The 18,616-nt window shown below is 35.2% G+C and overlaps 1 protein-coding gene across 2 annotated transcripts; it reads right to left on the bottom strand.

Moving 5' to 3' along the window:
* Positions 1-10,121: 10,121 nt before the first annotated feature.
* LOC133863631 (proline-rich receptor-like protein kinase PERK1) lies at positions 10,122-18,232 on the bottom strand. 2 transcript variants are annotated; one of them, XR_009899414.1, is made up of 9 exons: positions 17,813-18,232; positions 14,603-15,133; positions 13,395-13,481; positions 13,229-13,299; positions 11,923-11,999; positions 11,601-11,748; positions 11,036-11,197; positions 10,298-10,722; positions 10,122-10,207 (listed from the first exon to the last, which is right to left on the bottom strand). XR_009899414.1 is itself a non-coding variant. In XM_062299667.1 (8 exons), the coding sequence occupies exons 1-8, from the start codon at positions 18,126-18,128 to the stop codon at positions 10,423-10,425; spliced, it is 1,692 nt and encodes a 563-aa protein (XP_062155651.1). In that variant the 5' UTR covers positions 18,129-18,232; the 3' UTR covers positions 10,209-10,422. The 2 variants fall into 2 exon arrangements, 1 of the variants encoding a protein (XP_062155651.1); XM_062299667.1 differs by lacking the exon at positions 10,122-10,207 and having other exon boundaries at positions 10,209-10,722.
* Positions 18,233-18,616: the final 384 nt, after the last annotated feature.

Here is an 18,616-nt window from a genome sequence, read left to right on the forward strand (position 1 = left end):
GATTGTTTGTTCAAGTTAAGGAGGATAACTCAAAGTAAGATTTTTTCCTCCTAGTCTCGGAGGCAGAAAAAAAAAAAGATTTTTCCCTCCTAGTCCCGGAGGTCGAAACAAAAAGATTTTTCCCTCTTAGTCTTGGAGGAACAAAAGATTTTTTCCCTCTTCGGCTTGGAGGTTAAAACAAAAGATTTTTTCCCTCCTAGTCCCGGAGGTTGAAACAAAAAGATTTTTGAAACAAAAGATTTTTCTTACCCTCCTCGGAGTTAACTTACGCAAACCGATTGTTTGTTCAAGTTATTAGAGGATAAGTGAGAATTGATTTGTTATGGAAAGTTTTTCCATAACAAAGAATTCAAACATTACAAAGTTCAAAAATAAAGAGATTCACAGGTGAGACCAAGCTAGATGGTGTTTAGATTAGAAGATTCGGTACGCCAAGCACAAAACCTCGGGCCACCAGAAGCCCCTAGTCGTTGTAAGTCTCGGACAACCAAAGCCTCAGCGCTAGTCTGAGCCTCTAAAGCCGCCAAGAGAGATTTTTGTGGAAGCGGTCTACGAAGCACTACCGATGAAGAAGCTTCAGGTATGTTAAGCCTTTTTCTTCAACGGTTTACCATTTTTTGTCAGACAGAACCTTGATCTCAGGAAAGTTGTACGCAAAGTGTTCTCTCAGAGTGGCATTTCACCACAATCTTGGTGAAATCAACTACATCAATCTGATCCATCTCCTACCGAGAGTAGAAGATCATCTTCACAACTTTGGCCCGACCGACAATATTATGTAGAGGCACTTATGTAGAAGATATTTATGGGAGTTTCTATTAGTACTTCGACAGATCACAAGTGTCCAAGAATTGAATTGGCATCCATCAGGTCGGACGCCACTCCAATCCAAAGATTCAAGGCATTATTCGTCATAATTACTTTGAAAGAGGCGGCAATTGTTAGATACAGGTTATGGAAGATCCAGATTCATAAATTGAGGTACTTAATTCTCTTACATTCTAAATTCAAATAAGAGAATTAGGGGGGTAATTGTTGGAGAAATAATCAGCTCCAAAGACACGTGGGCCTAAGGTAGTATCGGGGGCTGAGCCCATCGGGTTGACCCGGCCAGATTAGACTTAAGTACAAGACCATCCATTATCTCCAAAAAGCCGCATATCCCAAATATATCAAGATAGACTTCTATCCCATCAAATATGGGATAAGGCACATAATAGAATGACATTAGTTAAAGAGAGTGTCATATCCAGTTTGGACTCTACTACCCAATTAGTGTCATATCCAGTTTGGACTCTACTACCCAATTTGAATTCTATGAAGATAAGATTAAAGCCTATGTGATCTAGGACTCAGACTCCTAATTAGATTATGCTCCAAGCACTCCAGTAGTTTCATAACTGTGAACTGTGAGTCTATAAATAAGACTACTACGTCAGGTATTTTTGACAGGCAAATTCTCTAAGCTCTGAGATTATTGATACTCTCTAGAAAATAAATAGTTTGAACTGACTTAGGCATCGGAGTGGGGGTATGGTCGGCACCCCCACGAGCCGACAAGCCGTTTATTATTTTGCAGATTACGAGGAGAGCGAATATCAAGGAAGGCAACGAATCACAAGGCAACACGGCAACGAATCACAAGGCAACAAGTCACCGTACCGGAAACTGTACCAACATATTTCACATGAAGATGGAAAATGGGAACAAGAAAAAATTTGCTCTTTTTTTAGGTTTTGGAAATGCAACAACAATCTGCCCAAAATTGTTTTACAAAATTTTGTAATTTAATTCAAAAACAATACTGGTTTTCTATTAAATCTGAAAAATATATAATGTATTATACTATTAAATGTAGAATATGAAACTAGTTTTTGAATGAAAAAAAAAAAAAAAAAACAGAAGTCAATCCCGTGTATTCTTCATGGATAGTAGAATACCACGTGTCATTAGTATGTAGCAGATAATAGACTAGCATAGTTATTATAATTTAAAATAGAAGCAATATATTTATTTTGGATCACATTACAGACATGCTTTTATAAATATACTTTTTTCCAATTTTATTTTATTATGAAAATAAGCTTTATCCGGATGAAGATTAATTTTCATTAGCTTGCCAGAATAGTTTTTTGACACTAGTTATATTTATTGGTCAAACCTGATCAAACAAATGGAATATATATACTATAATTTGTCCAATTCAAACAGATTTATGTATTGGTATATTATTCGTCCAATTTTGCGCTTTCAAATAAGCATTTCATACCTCCAATTTTAAAAAGCAGTTTCGTACGTTTCCAAATCAATGGCGTTAGGCAAATGTAATTTCCTGGCGATGTGTTTTTTTTTAAAAAAATAAAAATTATTTTAATATTGAACTCATGTGTCCCAATGCTGGACTAATTGAATTTACATGGTGCACAGCCTTATCTAACGAGAAGTGGGAAGCACAAATTATTAGGAGCGACTAGTTCTTATCATATTCGAAAGATATTACGCACAACCTTTTTCTTTATCTGTTTTATATAAATGTTTGTTCACTTATAAGTATTTGTGAATTGTTCAAAATAAAAAGCTCATATGCTTTTCTATTAAAAATCTTTGCACAATTTTAACGTAGAAATAGACAAACATAAATGATACCTCTCTAGTAAAAGACTTTATTGAAGTTGACAAATCATCGAGAAAATACGTTCATAAATAAATGAGGGTGCAGTGATTCCTCTCTAGTATTCAAGAAAATGAGAAGGTAGAGCCCTGTAATGAGTTTTATATATATATATATATATATACCCTGTAATGAGTTTTAATTTTCACCATTACTAACGAATTTAAATTAAGTACAATCACATTTATGATCTCAAAATCTAAATGTTAGGTTTTTATTTTGGATTCTTAAAATAATATTATTAACAAACAAATTAAAATGCGAAAAACCCAAAATTATTTTTAATATTTGTATTAATTACAACAAAACAATTTATTTGAACAGAAAAAAATACCCTAAAATACAATAACAAACGTGCTCATACACTTTGTATCAGTTTAATTATTTAAAGTTACTGGTGGGGTTGTATTGCTCATGTATTACTATACTTCTATAATAGCCCTACTTTTCCTAACCATACTAGAGAAAACGAGAGCCAATGTCAAGCGAAAAATCAGAGCAGTGGCCACTAGAGGATGAGGACCTATTCGTCCAACTTTTAGTCGAATATGTGCACAACGGTTCCATCATCCGAGGGACCGCGAATAAAGCATTGTGGGTGCAGCTAGCCAATGCTATGAATCCGAGGGCAAGTAAAGTCTGGACTCCTAGCCAGCTATCATCGAAGTATGGAAGGTTGCGAAAAGACCACATCGACTTTTCTGGTCTGTTAAATCATGAAACTGGCTTTGGCTGGGATCCAGTACTAAACACAGTTTCTGGGACCCCGACGCAATAGGAGCGTGCCAAGATGGTATGCTTTATTCCAAACTAGCTTGGTATGATCACTCTTATATATTATTTGGGGAATAATAATTTCTCTGGGCTTCCGTAGGTGGATCCGAAAATTTCACGCTTCAAAGCAAAAGGGTGCTGTAACTATGAGGAACTTGGGCTCATATTTGATCGGTCCACAACAACTAGCATTCTCTGCCGGTCCTCCGCACAGTCCCCGCCTGACACCGATGAGGAAGCACATCTTATGCACCGTATGCAGACAGAAGGCATACACGTGTACGATGGTGGGGTAGGTCGTAGAGGTCAACCCGAAGATTATCCGTCACCCACATTTGTTGACCTTGGCAGTCCGCATGATGAGGAGATTGGTGGACCTTCATTTGTTAGAGGTCGCCGTAGTGGGAAAGAGCCAATGGTGGAGGATACAAGGGGTAGGGGAAATGCCCCGGCACGTGGTATCGGATTGGGCGTCAGCATGGGATCTTTAGAGAAAGGATCCTCGGGTAAAAAATCCTGCAGGGAAACAAAAGCTTGTAATTCTTTCGAAGCAGGCTATGTATGATGAGATGAGGGAGCTAGCGAAGGCAAGAAGAGAATCCATACAGCAACAAACTCAGCACGACTTGAGTTCGACGCAACAGTTCAGCACTGGCAAATCCACACCTCCAATAAACCAGGCAATCGCCGTGCTTAATGAGTTGCAGGCTGAAATTACACTCGATACTTACGTGGCTGCATCAATTGCCCTACTAGATGAAAAACTTCAAAACTTGTTTCTCCTTTGGAACAAAGAACACAGATTGCTTTGGCTATCAAAGGTCAAGCCCCTGGATTGACAATCTGAGTTAATTGGTGGAATGTGTTATTTTATGTTAGTTTAATGTATTTTAGCTACTAGCTATGAGACAAGTTATTTTATGTTAGTTTGATGTATTTTAGCTATTACCTATGAGACAAGTTTAATTGGGGCAATGTGTTTTACAACGTGCATATGTGACAATAATTAATTGTTGAATGTGTATTAGATGGTATTGTTCACCAAATTATTTTAAACTGTATTGAACTAAGTCTTTGTTAGTAGATGGACGGATCTAACCTCCCTTTCGTACCCGCGTATGAAGATAGAGATGATGAACTTGATGACGAGATTTTCTTTTTACTGAGTGCGATTGACTCATCAGACGACGATGAAAACACCAAAATGCCGCAACGCAACTTGCCATTACGAGGGGCCATGTACATAATATACATGCTGAACGGTCACCCAGTGCCGTGTTTTCAAATGTTTCGTATGGAGCCACCAGATTTTATAGCTTTGTGTTTTGAGTTGAGGGAGCGCCAGTTAATAAAGAGTACAAGGAACCTTGATGTTGAGGAAAGTGTTACTATATTTCTTTTGCTTATTGGGCACTGCCAAGGGCAGCGAATCGCTGCAGATCGCTTTCAACACTCCACGGAGACAATAAACCGGCATTATAATAAGGTGTTGAGAGCAGTGGGTCATCTGGCCAAGGTTTACATCAAAGTGAGACACAGAACTGGGGTGCACCCACATGTACAGGGTAATCCTAAATATTATCCTTGGTTCAAGGTGAGTGTTGTTCATTTATATCACAGCGGCCCTATCAATGCCACTGTTCAAAACTTGTAAAACAATGTACATTTTTAAGTTTATTTTTGTTTGAAAATTATTACAGGATTGTATTGGTGCAGTCGACAGCACACACATAAAGGCCCAAATCCCGGCAGAGCACCAACGCCTCTTTCGTGGCCGCAAAAATGAGTGCACACATAACATTATGGCAATATGCGATTTTGATATGTTATTCACGTTCATGTACGTTGGCTGGGAGGGAACCGCAAATGATGGCCGCATTTTTAAGGATGTTATTACAACTGACCAAGGCTTTGAGTGGCCTACAGATGGTTAGTACGTTGCATACAATTGCGTAATTTTCCATCTATCATAGATTTTCATGCTCTTGAATAAACTTTGGGTATTTTATTTATGAATGGCACTATTATGTGGCGGATTTTGCATACCCATGCACGCGAGGTTTCTTGCCTCCATATAAAGGGGAGAGGTATCATCTCTCCCATTTTCGTAATAGGCCTCTACCCCGTGGGTACAAGGAACTGTTTAATTTCAGACACTCCTCACTACGAATGATGATTGAGAACTGCTTCTCTAGATTGAAGAGGAGATGGCGTATTTTATACGATATGCCAAAGTACTTATTGCCACGTCAACCAGGCATTATAATGGCATGTTGTACACTGCACAACTTCATTAGGACACGTAATCCAAATGATCAAATATTCAACGACATTGATGCAGTAGAACCAGGGATGAGTGAGCAGTGATGAGTGCCAAAAAGTGTATATTTGGACCCCTTAATTTACATTAGTTAAACCTTTAGCTTAATTACTTTCTTAGTTTTGGTGATTTTACGTTTTTCCAGGACATAAAGAGAAAAATGGTTATTTTCAAGTGAAAATGCATAAAAGCTGGAGATTTGGAATTGCTGTGAAGTCGATCGATCGAATCTCAAGTTCGATCGATCGAAATTTTCCCGATGTCGATCGATCGATTATAAAATCGATCAATCGAATTTATGCGGAGTTGGAATTTCATAAACCCTAGCTAACTCTATAAATACCATTCTTTTCTCATTTTTAAGGAGAGAGCCGCGGGGGAGGCCGCTTAGGAGTGCCCTAGGGGCCGATTTCACTGTATCTAAGGGTTTTTGGGTCGATTTTGACCTAGAACTTCAATCTTTTATAAGTTTATTCGTTTTTAATGCATTCTTGTAGTTTATTTATGCTTTCTTTGTTCATGTCTAGCTAATACTTTCATCTAGGGTTGAGGATGAAACCTCACCAGTGAATAGAAACTGAGTTTATGGGCTTGATTTCTCATTGTTCTATTTCGGTTTTTGAGATTATTTTTGGATATCTCTTGTGATTTCCAGATACAAGTGATGATTTGATATAGTTTCATTAAATTGATGGCTTGGGTTTTCATGTATGTTGGATATTCATTGTGTTTCATTCTATGGATACATTTGATGATTTAGTTGAAACTAGATATCTTTTGTGATTTGTGGAAGAATGGATTCATTGAATGATTTAAACTATTTTTGAAGCAAAAGTAGAACATACCTAAGATTTGCATTTGAAAACCTCGAAATATGTGTGCTGAGCATGAGATCAAGTTGTTGTGATTTGGTGAGTGTGGATTCCAAAACCCTAGACCCCTTTATTTTCATTAATTTTGTTTATGTTTTCTTTTATTAAAAACCCTAAATTTGGAACTATGTTAAAATAGGATTAGTTTGAATAGAGATTAATTTTCGCAACACAATTCCCTGTGGGATCGACCTCGCACTTGCATAACGCTATATTGCAAACGATTCGTGCACTTGCGAGTATTATAATTTGCACAACAAGCAGCCTTATGCATATGGCAACAATGATGAGGCAGGCCCCTCACATTCAGGACAGTATGACTTCTCATCTGCAGCTGCCATTGAAATGAGCAATTTTAGAGAAGGCATTACACAAGCAATGTGGGATAATGCACATGGAAACGAAGTTGGAGATAATTAAAAAAATGGCAATTATAATGTTGAAGTAATATTTTTTATAATGTCCGTGCATTTTGTTATGGTTGAGTTTGTTTTATGGTTGATAGGACTTTTCAATGTAAGACAAATATGTGAAATTGACTGATATGTATGTTGTTTGTGTGGGTCATTTGAATTACATATTTTATTATGTCAAATTGTCCACCAGTACATGAGAAGTTTGTTGTTTTATGCTGCATTACCAAGTAGATATGAACGTCAAGGTGAATTGCACATGTGGTGCTGGACCCATGACACTCCTCATCTCAAGAACAGAAAGAAACTATATGAGACGCTTTTACAAGTGTCCCCTAGGAAAGGTATGAACTCATAAGCAATCACAGGTCTCAAATTGAAGCCTCATTTTTATGTCTTTTGATTCTTGACACATTTGTTGTATTTAACAATGACAGTCTCATTCTGTTTTAATGTGTTATTGTAGAATCATCCCGGAGGTTTTTATTGGGAAGATGAGTTGATGCAAAATTTGCCAGAAGCGGTACATGATGACGACACTGTGGGTTTACGTGAAGATGGCAGCGCGTCGGGCATGCCGTGGATTGTCGGGGGCATTATGCGATGTTATGGTATTACAGGGGTTTGCATCTTGTGTTTCTTAGGGATACTGTTTTTGTTGGTTGTCATGTTTGCCTAAAGTAGTTTGGTTTGTATTTGTGGGTGGTATGTGAAACCACTGTTTATTATGCATCTCGGTTGCTTCTATCGGACTCAGTTTATTGTATAATATATGTCGGATATTTCTAGATATTGCTACTTGAACTGTTTTATTTTCAGTACCGTTTGTGAACTATAATGGAGCTATGCATTTGACTAGCTGCCCAGCTTTGTTCGGAATTGACCTGCATGTTTTTTTTTTTTTGTCCATAGATTTATGTATGGTTTTTTTTCTTTCTTTATTTTACATTATTATATGTGTACATTTGTCTTAGATTTATCTTATTTATGTTAGTTTAAGTATAATGACATTAACTTTGGTTTTAAAAAATGATATTTTAATAAAATTAATTTATAGTAAAAATAGAAGAGAAAGAGGTATGCTTCTTGGATTTTAAAAAGTAAATGAATTTCTTTTAAACGAAAAGTGCGGCATTAGTTTTAGATTGAAAAAAGCAATGTACTTAAAATTAAAAACAAAAATAGTTTTATTTGGGCATAAATCCATAGAGCATCGATCTCCTAGACCTGTAGGTGAATACAAAATGATTAGGGGCAAAATGGGAAACCAAGGAATGGACAAGGAATCAACAGCATTGTTGCCATATTTTTTAAATTTTATAATTAATTTTAATTAAGTATGAAATTTTCCGTTTAATAGTCATTTTTTAATTATTATATTTATTTCAATCATAATTCCACACTACTTTTTATAACACCAATCATTATACACAACTTTTCATACCTCCAATCATTTCTAATCATTTCATACCATTAAAAAACAATACTTTTCAATCTCAAAAATTCAACACTCAAACACAATTTCAAAAAAAACTCTAAACTCTATTTGCCTAGAAATTCGTAAAGAGAATAAGAATTCAATTCTGATTCCTAAAATTCAATACCCAAACATACCATTAATTGCTCTCATTTTTCTTTTAATCAAAATGACGGGACAATGTTTATCTATTTAAAGTGTAAAAAAATGGAGGGCAATTGTGTCCAGAAAAAAAAAAAAAAAAAAAAAAAAAAAAAAATAGTTATTAAGGCGTGGTCGTTAGGGGTGAAAATACGGATGCGGATGCGGATGTGGTTATTTGAAATATCTGCATCCTTAAAATGTGGTTATCACTTTTAGATATCCGCATCCCCATAATATGATTACTATCTGTCGCGGTTATTGCGGTTCTTATCCGCTATCTGCATATGAGATAATTAGTATTTTGGATTACTAACTAAATCTATATACAAGATTAAATAATGCAGTTATTACTATATACAAACTTAAATAAACTAAGATTTAACTTATTACACAATTTACGATTATTAGTCATCGATGGTCATTGTCTCATAAAGTAATTGAGATTTGCATTACCAAAGAAAAGAAAAATAAATATCCGCCCGCATTTTCACCCTTAGTGGACGCAACCAAAAACCGTGGATTATATCTTTTTAAGATTTGGGTAAATAATCCAACGTCAATCACTAAAGAAATTAATCCACACCTTTGGAACAAAAATATACAAATTACACAAAATAACTTTCGCCTTTATGTCAAATCACAACAAAAAAGCAAAATTTTCCATCTAAAAAGTATTATCAAACGAATTCTAAAGGGTGTGTTCGGTAAAGATTGTTAAAGTGAATTTTGATTTTTTAGTAGTAGTAAGAAGTGATTAATTTGATATAAAGCAAAAAGAATTTATATGAAAAAATGAAAAAAAAAATAAAATAATATATATATATATATATATATTATGTAGTGGTTTTTTTTATTTAAATAGTAATAAAAATGAATATTGATGCGATATAAAAAGTAAAAAAAATTAAAATGTTTTATTTTTAGAAAATTGAAAATAAGGGGAGGAGAGGAGAAGGTGGTTACCAAACATACCCATTTTATTTCAAAGTTAATCTTGCATTCCAAATAAAAGATTTTGAGTTCTTTTAAAGATGGATAATGATTAACATTCTCAGCCCATGCTTTCAAACAATTATAATTGAATAGTGAAATGAAATATATTAGTAGAAGCTCAAAACTCAATAAAATGTCTAGTATGGATGGTGGAAGTTTAATAACTCTTTGTAGTTTGGCAGATTATATTTATACCTAGTACATCAAATGTTGCACACACGACACAAAAAAAAAAAAAAAAAAAAAAAAAAAAAAAAAATGCTCTATGCCTATGATGATTGCTTCCTTGCCATTTATACTTTGGTCCCTCTGAATGAGGAATTAACCAGGAAGTCAACCCGAGTAAGGTGATGTGGGGAACTTGGCACTTGCCAACTCAAGACTAAAAATATTAACAAGTTCCTTCATTAGTTAGTAAAAAGGAATAAGTGAGATTTGAATGGTAGTGGACGAAATCTATGAACATGATGACAACCTGAATCACATTAAACATGAGAATTATACAGCCAGATTCCACGCTGTTGAATCTTCCTCTCCATAGAGCTGTCCAACCATTAAAAGGATTCTATTTATAGATTAACTAACTATATCAGAAAATATATCAGAAAATAGGCAAAAATCAACCAAAACTACCGTTAAATAGTTGGGTTCTGTTCTTGTTCCTCATGGTGGCATAATAATCTGCAAAATAGGCAATTTTAATGATGGGGGAAAAGCGGGCAAATTTACAAGAAAACCCGAAAAATCAAGCAAGAGATTTAACCAAAATCTTGGGCATCATTTTTGAGTTTCCCCAATTCTATCTCTTGGGTAGTTCGTTGGCCTTCGCTACTTGAGACAGATTGGAGCAGAGCAGAGTCGCTGCTAGGTCCACTGCACTCACTAGTACCTAGCTCTTGGCTTTCTAGTGCCATCTTTCTAAATTTCTTCAAGTCCTCCTTATACTGGCTACTCTCATAATCCGTGCTCTCAAACGAACCGATTGCTCTGCTGTGCCCGGGTTTCATTCCCTCATTTAGATCATCTAGAGGAAGGTTTCCTTCCAAAGCTCGAACTATCTGCTTTTATCAAGAATGGCAATTGGGTCATACGCCATCATAAAGAATAATGGTCAAACTGGTATATCTCAATTCCATAAATGTGGTGGTGAATTTGAACAAACAAAGGTCACTAACCATCCTAAACTTTTGCATTATATTGAGACCAAACCTAATATTCTACAAGAGAATATCGGATAAACATTTAGTAATACACAAGCAGAGGGTTTTACAGTTCACAGACACAGGGCCAAGGAGGTTCATCTGTAATTTTGGATATGATGATTAGGCAAAGAGAACAATTATTTCAAAATTAGACCTTGGTAGACTTTACCTGGCTCATTCTTGGCCGATACCGAGCTGAATGACGAATGCAAGCAGCAGCACAAGCAACCATTCGTGCCATTTCGCCAGAGTTGTAATCATTCTGCAACCTCGGTTCAACAAGAGCTTCAAAATTTCCATTTTCTAAAGCTTGCGCGAGCAAAGGCCTTGCCTAAAAGACAAGAAAATGCACTTAGAATTATCCTTGTGCCTGCAGGTGCTGGAGGGCATAATGGACTAGGAAAGGATATCAACAATTCCATACATAAAAAAATAAAAATAAAAAATTCAATCCCCTAAGTATTTCTAGTAGGTACCCATACTCTTTTCCACTATCACTTCTTTTAAGAGAGCAACATTTGCTGTTAAACTACAGGCCAGTGTATATTCCCACAAGGATCTATAATGTCGAAGAAAAAAAAATCTTAACAAGGCCATCAAAGATTTTCCAAGAGCGTTTTCCCTTAATATTTCAACAACCAAAAAAGATGAGTTAAACATATCCCATGATGAATCTGATTACACCCATAAATATCACGAACTATTAATAAGTGCTTATGAAATCGCATACACACCCACTCAACCATGCTATCATCAGTGAAGGATTGAGTTTTATCCAGAGGTTGGCGTCCGGTAATCAACTCCAAAAGTACAACCCCAAAGGAGAAGACATCTGACTTATAAGTGAGCTTTCCACTTGCAGCATACTCGGGAGCCAAGTAACTGCATTTGGTGAATACAAGATTCTTTCACGATTTTCAGAAACAATTCATTTAAAAAGTACAAGAAAATGAAGCAACCAAACCATGATTGCTTTTTAGCATTTAAACTGTTTCAAAAACTAGACTTCATGGCAGCACCATAGCTTTGCCTAAACAACACAGAAATGGATCTTACCCAAAAGTTCCCATTACCCGAGTGGAGACATGAGTATCAGTATCTAATGAAAACTTGGCAAGCCCGAAATCTGCAACCTGAACAAAAGATCCAGTTACATTATCATATCATAGAATTTTACTTATAAGAAAAAATCATATCATAGAATTTAATTTTAGACAAGTACCAGACAAAATTGATGTTTTTCCATATAACTCATGCCATGCAAACAGCAACCACGCAATTAAATGACATGCGAAACCTTATATTATTTGTAGGTAGAGGAGGAGGCAAAAGGGAATCAAGAATTTTTCTGGTCATGGCAGCTTGTTCCGGAACCATTTTGAACCAAGACTAATCACCACGGATTTAAATCTAAAACTTCAGAAACTCAATTGCAAATATAGATGGAGTAGCAAAAAGTCACTAGTAAACGAACACACACCCTAGGTGAAGCCAAGAGTTTATTTCGGGGAGAGGAAATTACGTTGAATTAAAATCTAAAAAAGAAATGTATCTTCTAACTACTAATTTATGAATAAATCTCCAAGTTCTTACAGAAAACATGTTTTTTATAGCACCATCCAAGTCTACAAATTATAACATAACTCAATTAGTGCATACAAGAATACATCTTTTTTTTTTTATAAGTAGACATCTACTCAACTTTAAAATTCAAATGTACAAAAAGAAGAAAATTAACATCAATTATATTAATTGTACTCAATGGTCTTCTAGCAAATAAAAATAATATTATTTCACATAATCAGTTAATCAATCATCATAACTCAAAAGCAATGCTCAATGCTAATTCAATCAACTTCCAATATTCCAAAAGGGTAATATTATTCAAATATTTTTTGATAAGTAGTATTATTCAAATATTTTTTTAAAATACAAGTATACATTTAGTAATTTAAAGCTTTTGCAACTACTTCACATTAGCAACTTCTTTGAATTTATGCGGATCCTACTAAAAGATGTAAATATAATATCAATCATAAAATTTTTTTATATATATATTTAAAAGCTCAAATTCAATTAACAAATGTACATAGGAAAAAGAATACAGGGAAAAAAAGATTGAAGCTTAAAGAAAAGAGACATCTTACAAAATTCCGAAGTACAAAAAATTCAACCAAATTTTTAATCAACACATGCACAAGATTCAAGCAAATACACACAATTAGACCAAAAAAAAAAAAAGCAAAAAAATAAAAATAAAAATTAATGATCCATATTTACTACAAACCTAACAAAGTCCCAATGTTTTCCCTCTTTATCTATTCCTCTAATTTCTCAACAAATCAAAATTAATAAACCCTACCTTCGCATCAAAGTTATATTCAAGAAGAATATTAGCTGCCTTGATGTCACGGTGAATAATCTTGGGCTGACCTGAAGATAAATTTAGCTCAAAAGGAGAGTGAACCTAAAACCAGAAAAAATTATTAAGGTTTGCAATGTAAAGATTCTACACAAACGAAACTCACAGTCCTCATGCAGATATGCCAATCCTTTTGCAGAGCCCAGAGCTATTTTCATTCTGGTTGGCCAGTTCACAGTTGGCCTCTCCTTTCCTGCAATGCCATTTTTCCACAATAAAATGGTGTATAGTAGTTTGTGAAGACAAATAAAGTTATTCCCAAATCAAATTGTAGAAATCTCGATCTCAATCCTAACATTACATTGTGATCCAACTAACCATCAAACCTCTCAGGGTGGTAGATCCCTATTTGAATCCTAATTGAAATGACAACCAGAGGATATGACTTGTGAAGTTGAATAACCAAATTGGATAATTTTACTGTCTTTCTTACATAGGTTAATTGAAACAGGTCTATGTCTCCATGCCAATAGTTTCAGCCAATTCACATTTAAGCCAATATTCATTTAGAGACTTGTACCACTAGCGAACACTTTTTGAAAAACAAAATCAAGAAATGATATTTCACAATGCATAAGATTTTTCGTTTCTTCTTTATTTCCCCAACAATATATCAGATATATAATCTGCTAAATTTGCTTATATTTGACTGCATTTGGAAAGACAAAAATGTGTTCATAGAGATTTGTACATTAACTCAATGACAAAAGTATATTATTAAATTTTTTTTTTATAATGGCATCTACTACTACTAAATTCTTTATTCTTTTCTCTCTAGATATTCTCAGTTAAGCTATTTCATATGTTTATGAAGATTTATGATGTAAATGTTTTTTTCCATTGTCATTCTTTCTATCTCAAGAAATCTTATAATGATTGATTGGCTTACTAATGAATAATGTTAAGTTGTCTCTTTGCATCGATAAATATCCTGTTCCCGTATTCTGATCAAAACAATTGTAAAGATTGGAACCAACAAAGAAAAAGTGGACCTACCCAATTGAACCACCATAACTACGCTTATGGACCTCCTCTTTTAAATGAATTATGTTGGGGAAAGGATAACTTTGTGCTCTATCCTTTTAATAAAGAGAAAAATTATGTTTGTAAGAAACATAGAAGGCAGATATATTTGATACCCAAGAACTACAAGTATAAATTGGGGGGTGGGAGGTTGATAGTATTTTAACTTCCATAGGAGTTCAAATTGTTCATAGGACATGAATCATAACCTATCTCAAGGAAAGGAAATTCCGTAAAGAAAAATCCAAGCTATACATGAGACCACAAAATATGGTCGGTGCAAGGACTTACCATGTAGATGAAAATCCAAGGTGTAGTTCGGGACAAACTCATAAACAAGCATTCTCTGTGCCCCAGAAATGCAGTATCCAACAAGTGAAACAAGGTGCTTGTGATGGACACGACTAATGACCTCAACCTCTGCCACAAATTCACGCTCCCCCTGTGCACTGCCAGATTTCAGCTGCTTAATTGCAACCACTTTCCCATTAGGAAGGACTCCTTTATGAACGTAACCGAAACCACCTTCACCAAGGAGGTTGGCACTGGAGAAACCATTTGTTGCAATGGCTAATTCCTTATATGAAAATGTACTTTGTGAAAGACCTAAGGCATAGCCAGGAGAAGGTGGTGGGATTGGTCTCTCATAGCCCAAACTGCTACTTGCCGAAGAATGTGCAGTAGGAGTGGAGACTTGTAACAGTTGGGGACTTGATGCAACTCCAGGGGGACGAGTTGGCTTGGGAAACAATGTTACTTTACCATCTTTTGGTGGTGGAGCATTTTGTTGCCAATGCTGAGGTGGGTCACCAATAGGGTCATCTGGACAAACCAAGATCAGCAAGAAGCTGAATGAGCAGGCATGGTAAGATACCACAAAAAGTGGCAGTCACACAATACATCAGAACTAAATCATAAAATTCAAGTATATTGGCATCTCCTAGAAAATTGAAATAACAATATAATGTCTTCAATGAGATCCATTGTACGTCTTCAATCAGATCCATTGTCCAACCAAAACATAATGATCAAAAAGGGGAAATGAAAATGAACAATTGAATACAAATCCTTATGAGGCATGTAAAGGCTTTCAACATACAATTCCTTCATGGCAGCGAAACATATAGCAGTGATCTTTGCAATAACTAAAAAATGAATATGATTCTGATTTTGCTTTTTTCAAAAACAAATTATATTTTATTCAACTTTTTCTAAAAAGTCAAACCTCGAAATTCGCGCACCAAATAAAAATTGAATTCTAATTCAAAAATCCAACACCCAAACACACCATAAATCTTCCATCATAGACAGTTTCATACTGCAAATCAAAAACCAATAAATAAATCATGCCTTCACTTCGTAAATCCACAAGGAGTAACCAACCTTGCCTTTGTTGGATTCCCATAACTCATTCTTAGATCAAGCAACCAAATTACTGTGCATCATAGTTTGACACTCTACCCCTAACGACCATTATAGGAAATTAATTCCTCCATAATCTGCAGTTTCAAGGCATTATAAAGAGACTCTTACCCCCATTAAACTTTCGTAACTGTTCAATTGGCAATTTTATAGATGTCACCCTCCTGCAACTTCTATCTGGCACCTCTACTATAGTTTGTCTGCTGGTCAATTTACTGGAAACCTAATCCTATGAGGATGATAGCCACAACTTTGTCAATCATGTTATGTAGCAAATTTGACTCATAATAGCAACTTCAACTGTAGCATATCAATTTTTTGTTTTTTTCCATAACGTTCAAAATGTAATTGTGGCCTCACTAAATGGTATGCAGTTTAATAAATATATCCAGAGATTTGTTAAATACTAGGCTGAAAATTTTCTCTTTCATGATCATCATCTTCACAAATTTGTAGACTGCCATTCTTGCAGTTTTTTTGGTTGCTTTATAGACACATCTCCCCTGAATTCAATCCCTAATTAAGCTACAGTTGCCTGTGGGACAGAGGGAGTAATACTTAAAAAACACATACTCATGCACATTTTGTAAGAAAAATTGGGGCGGAATCCCTACATGGTTAATATGGTAGATTCAGGATGATCAAGGAGAAAATACTTGGATAACTTATTGTCTATATCTAAGTGTGTATGTGACACTATGCTTTCTGTTCATCTAGAAATTTTGTTTATGTGTATATCCAAAAAGGTGTGTCATTACTTATATACCAATAATACAATTTTGTTAATTAAGAGAAAGGATGAAAGTAAAATGCAAGACGAGAATGATGAAGCGATGTCTCCAAAATCCAAATGTATCATCAAATTACTATATGCATATACGAATCCGAGCCAAACACTGAAGTCCATGGATAAGGGCTGCACACATGAGAAGTAAATCAATAGAAGTTGAAGGTGCTAGAATGCTACCATCAAAAGTAAATCATGCAATCAATTGAACTATGAAGAGAACTGTATGTTTTTTTACATAAAAACTGTAAAAATAAATAAATAAATAAAAATAATAATTTTTTTTTATAGAACTGTGAAGTAAATCCAAATGTATCATCCAATTATTATATATATAAAAATAATAAATAATAAATAATAATAATAATAAAATCTGTAGATTTTGTTCTGCAGAAGTGAGGTTTGTAGTTCCTGGTTGGGATCCAGTTTTCACTGGAGTGACTTTGTAATAATTGTTTCATTAGTAAAAACTTTTCATTCATCGTAAAAAAAAAAAAAAAAAAAAAAAAAAAAAAAAACTGTTGAGTTTCATAAAGTGATGACTTTTGAGAAGCTGAATTGGCAAATTTTTGGAGTGATGTTGTCAACCCTTGTAGTTAGGCAAGGGCCCTTGCATGTCGCAAACACTAAACCAAGTCAAATTTGCATTACCCAACAACAACAATCCTGTTCTAGTCAGAATACATACGTAAGTTACATAATTAAGCTCTAACGAAAAAAAAGACCTTCACCCTATCACCAAATGAGCATTTCCATGACAATATCCAGATCCCAAAGCTCTACTTCAATACGAAAGACAATCTAAGAGGGTCGTACGAAACCCAGAAAATTCTGTCAAATTTTACGTGGCGTTTCAAGACCAAGTTATCAAAGCAACATTGAGCATTGCCATAATCATCAATATAAGTTCTAAATCGGTAAATCTCAACATAATTAATTTCCATGGGAGAATAATTAATCTCAACGTAGCGTTTCAAGACCAAGTCATCAAAGCAACTGTATTGAAAGAAAAAAAAAAAATTGCTCAAGTTCTAAACAAATTCGGAAACACAATTAATTTCCCTGGGAGAACTTAAATCACATCCAATCGTTTCACTGAAAACAAGATAGCGTTTTGCATGAAAACCAAATATCTATATCTATGGAAGTAATCAGTCCATTAGTTGAACATAAAATAAGCCAAAGCCTTGCCATTATAAAAAAATAAAAATAAAAATAGGCAAAACAACAAAAATTAATATAACCTAAAAATTAAGACAAAATTAACTAAACAAATAAAATAAGAACCTCACTTTTAGATTCTTGTGGATGACCATCGGAGTGAACATTATCAAATCGGTTCCTCCGATTCCTCCTCCTATAGAAAATGACGAAAATGCAAACGCCCACAAGCACAATTAACCCTCCTATCCCTATCCCCACTATCAGCCCTACCAGCGCCCCCTTTGCCAAACCCCCGTTAGGCGGAGGCGGCAGCGGCAGCGGTAGTGATGGAGGCGGACGAGGCGGAGACGGCTGCGAAAACTCTGTCGTCAGCGGCGGAGGCGGAGAACTTGAAGGAGTGCTGGGGTTGGTCGCCGGAGAAGTCTCCGGAGAGGGAGACGACATCGCCGGAGATATCCGGCGATGTTCAGGTTTTTCGATTTCGCCGAGGTTCTAGTGTTTTGCACACGTGTGTTTGCGTGAAAAGCTGAGGAGTGAAAGAAAAGCTAGAAGCGTAGAATAATTGAGTTCATATGGTTTGCTGAAGAAGAATGTGGTGGGCCCGGCATTGATTAGAGAATAACAATACAATGTCGTTTTTACGTTGCAAATCGGTGTCGTTGCCGTCGTTTATTTTTGTGTTTTGTCTTGACGACATAACGAAGGTTTGTCGGTGGGAGATATGTCCGAATCACGAAGATGCAAATCCAATTACGCATACTAGAAAAAAACCAAAAAAAAAAAAAAAAAAAATCCAATTATGCCGCTTTGTTACACGGTAGGGCCGACTTTCCATATATTAATTCTACAAAGATTTGTTTTTATTTTTACTACGAATTTCTTTTTATCCCACTTGGAAAAAGGAACTAAACAGGCGGGCTTGATTAAGGAAT

The sequence above is a fragment of the Alnus glutinosa genome, chromosome 3 (assembly GCF_958979055.1).
Source record: "Alnus glutinosa chromosome 3, dhAlnGlut1.1, whole genome shotgun sequence".
In the NCBI taxonomy this organism is placed as follows: Eukaryota; Viridiplantae; Streptophyta; class Magnoliopsida; order Fagales; family Betulaceae; genus Alnus; species Alnus glutinosa.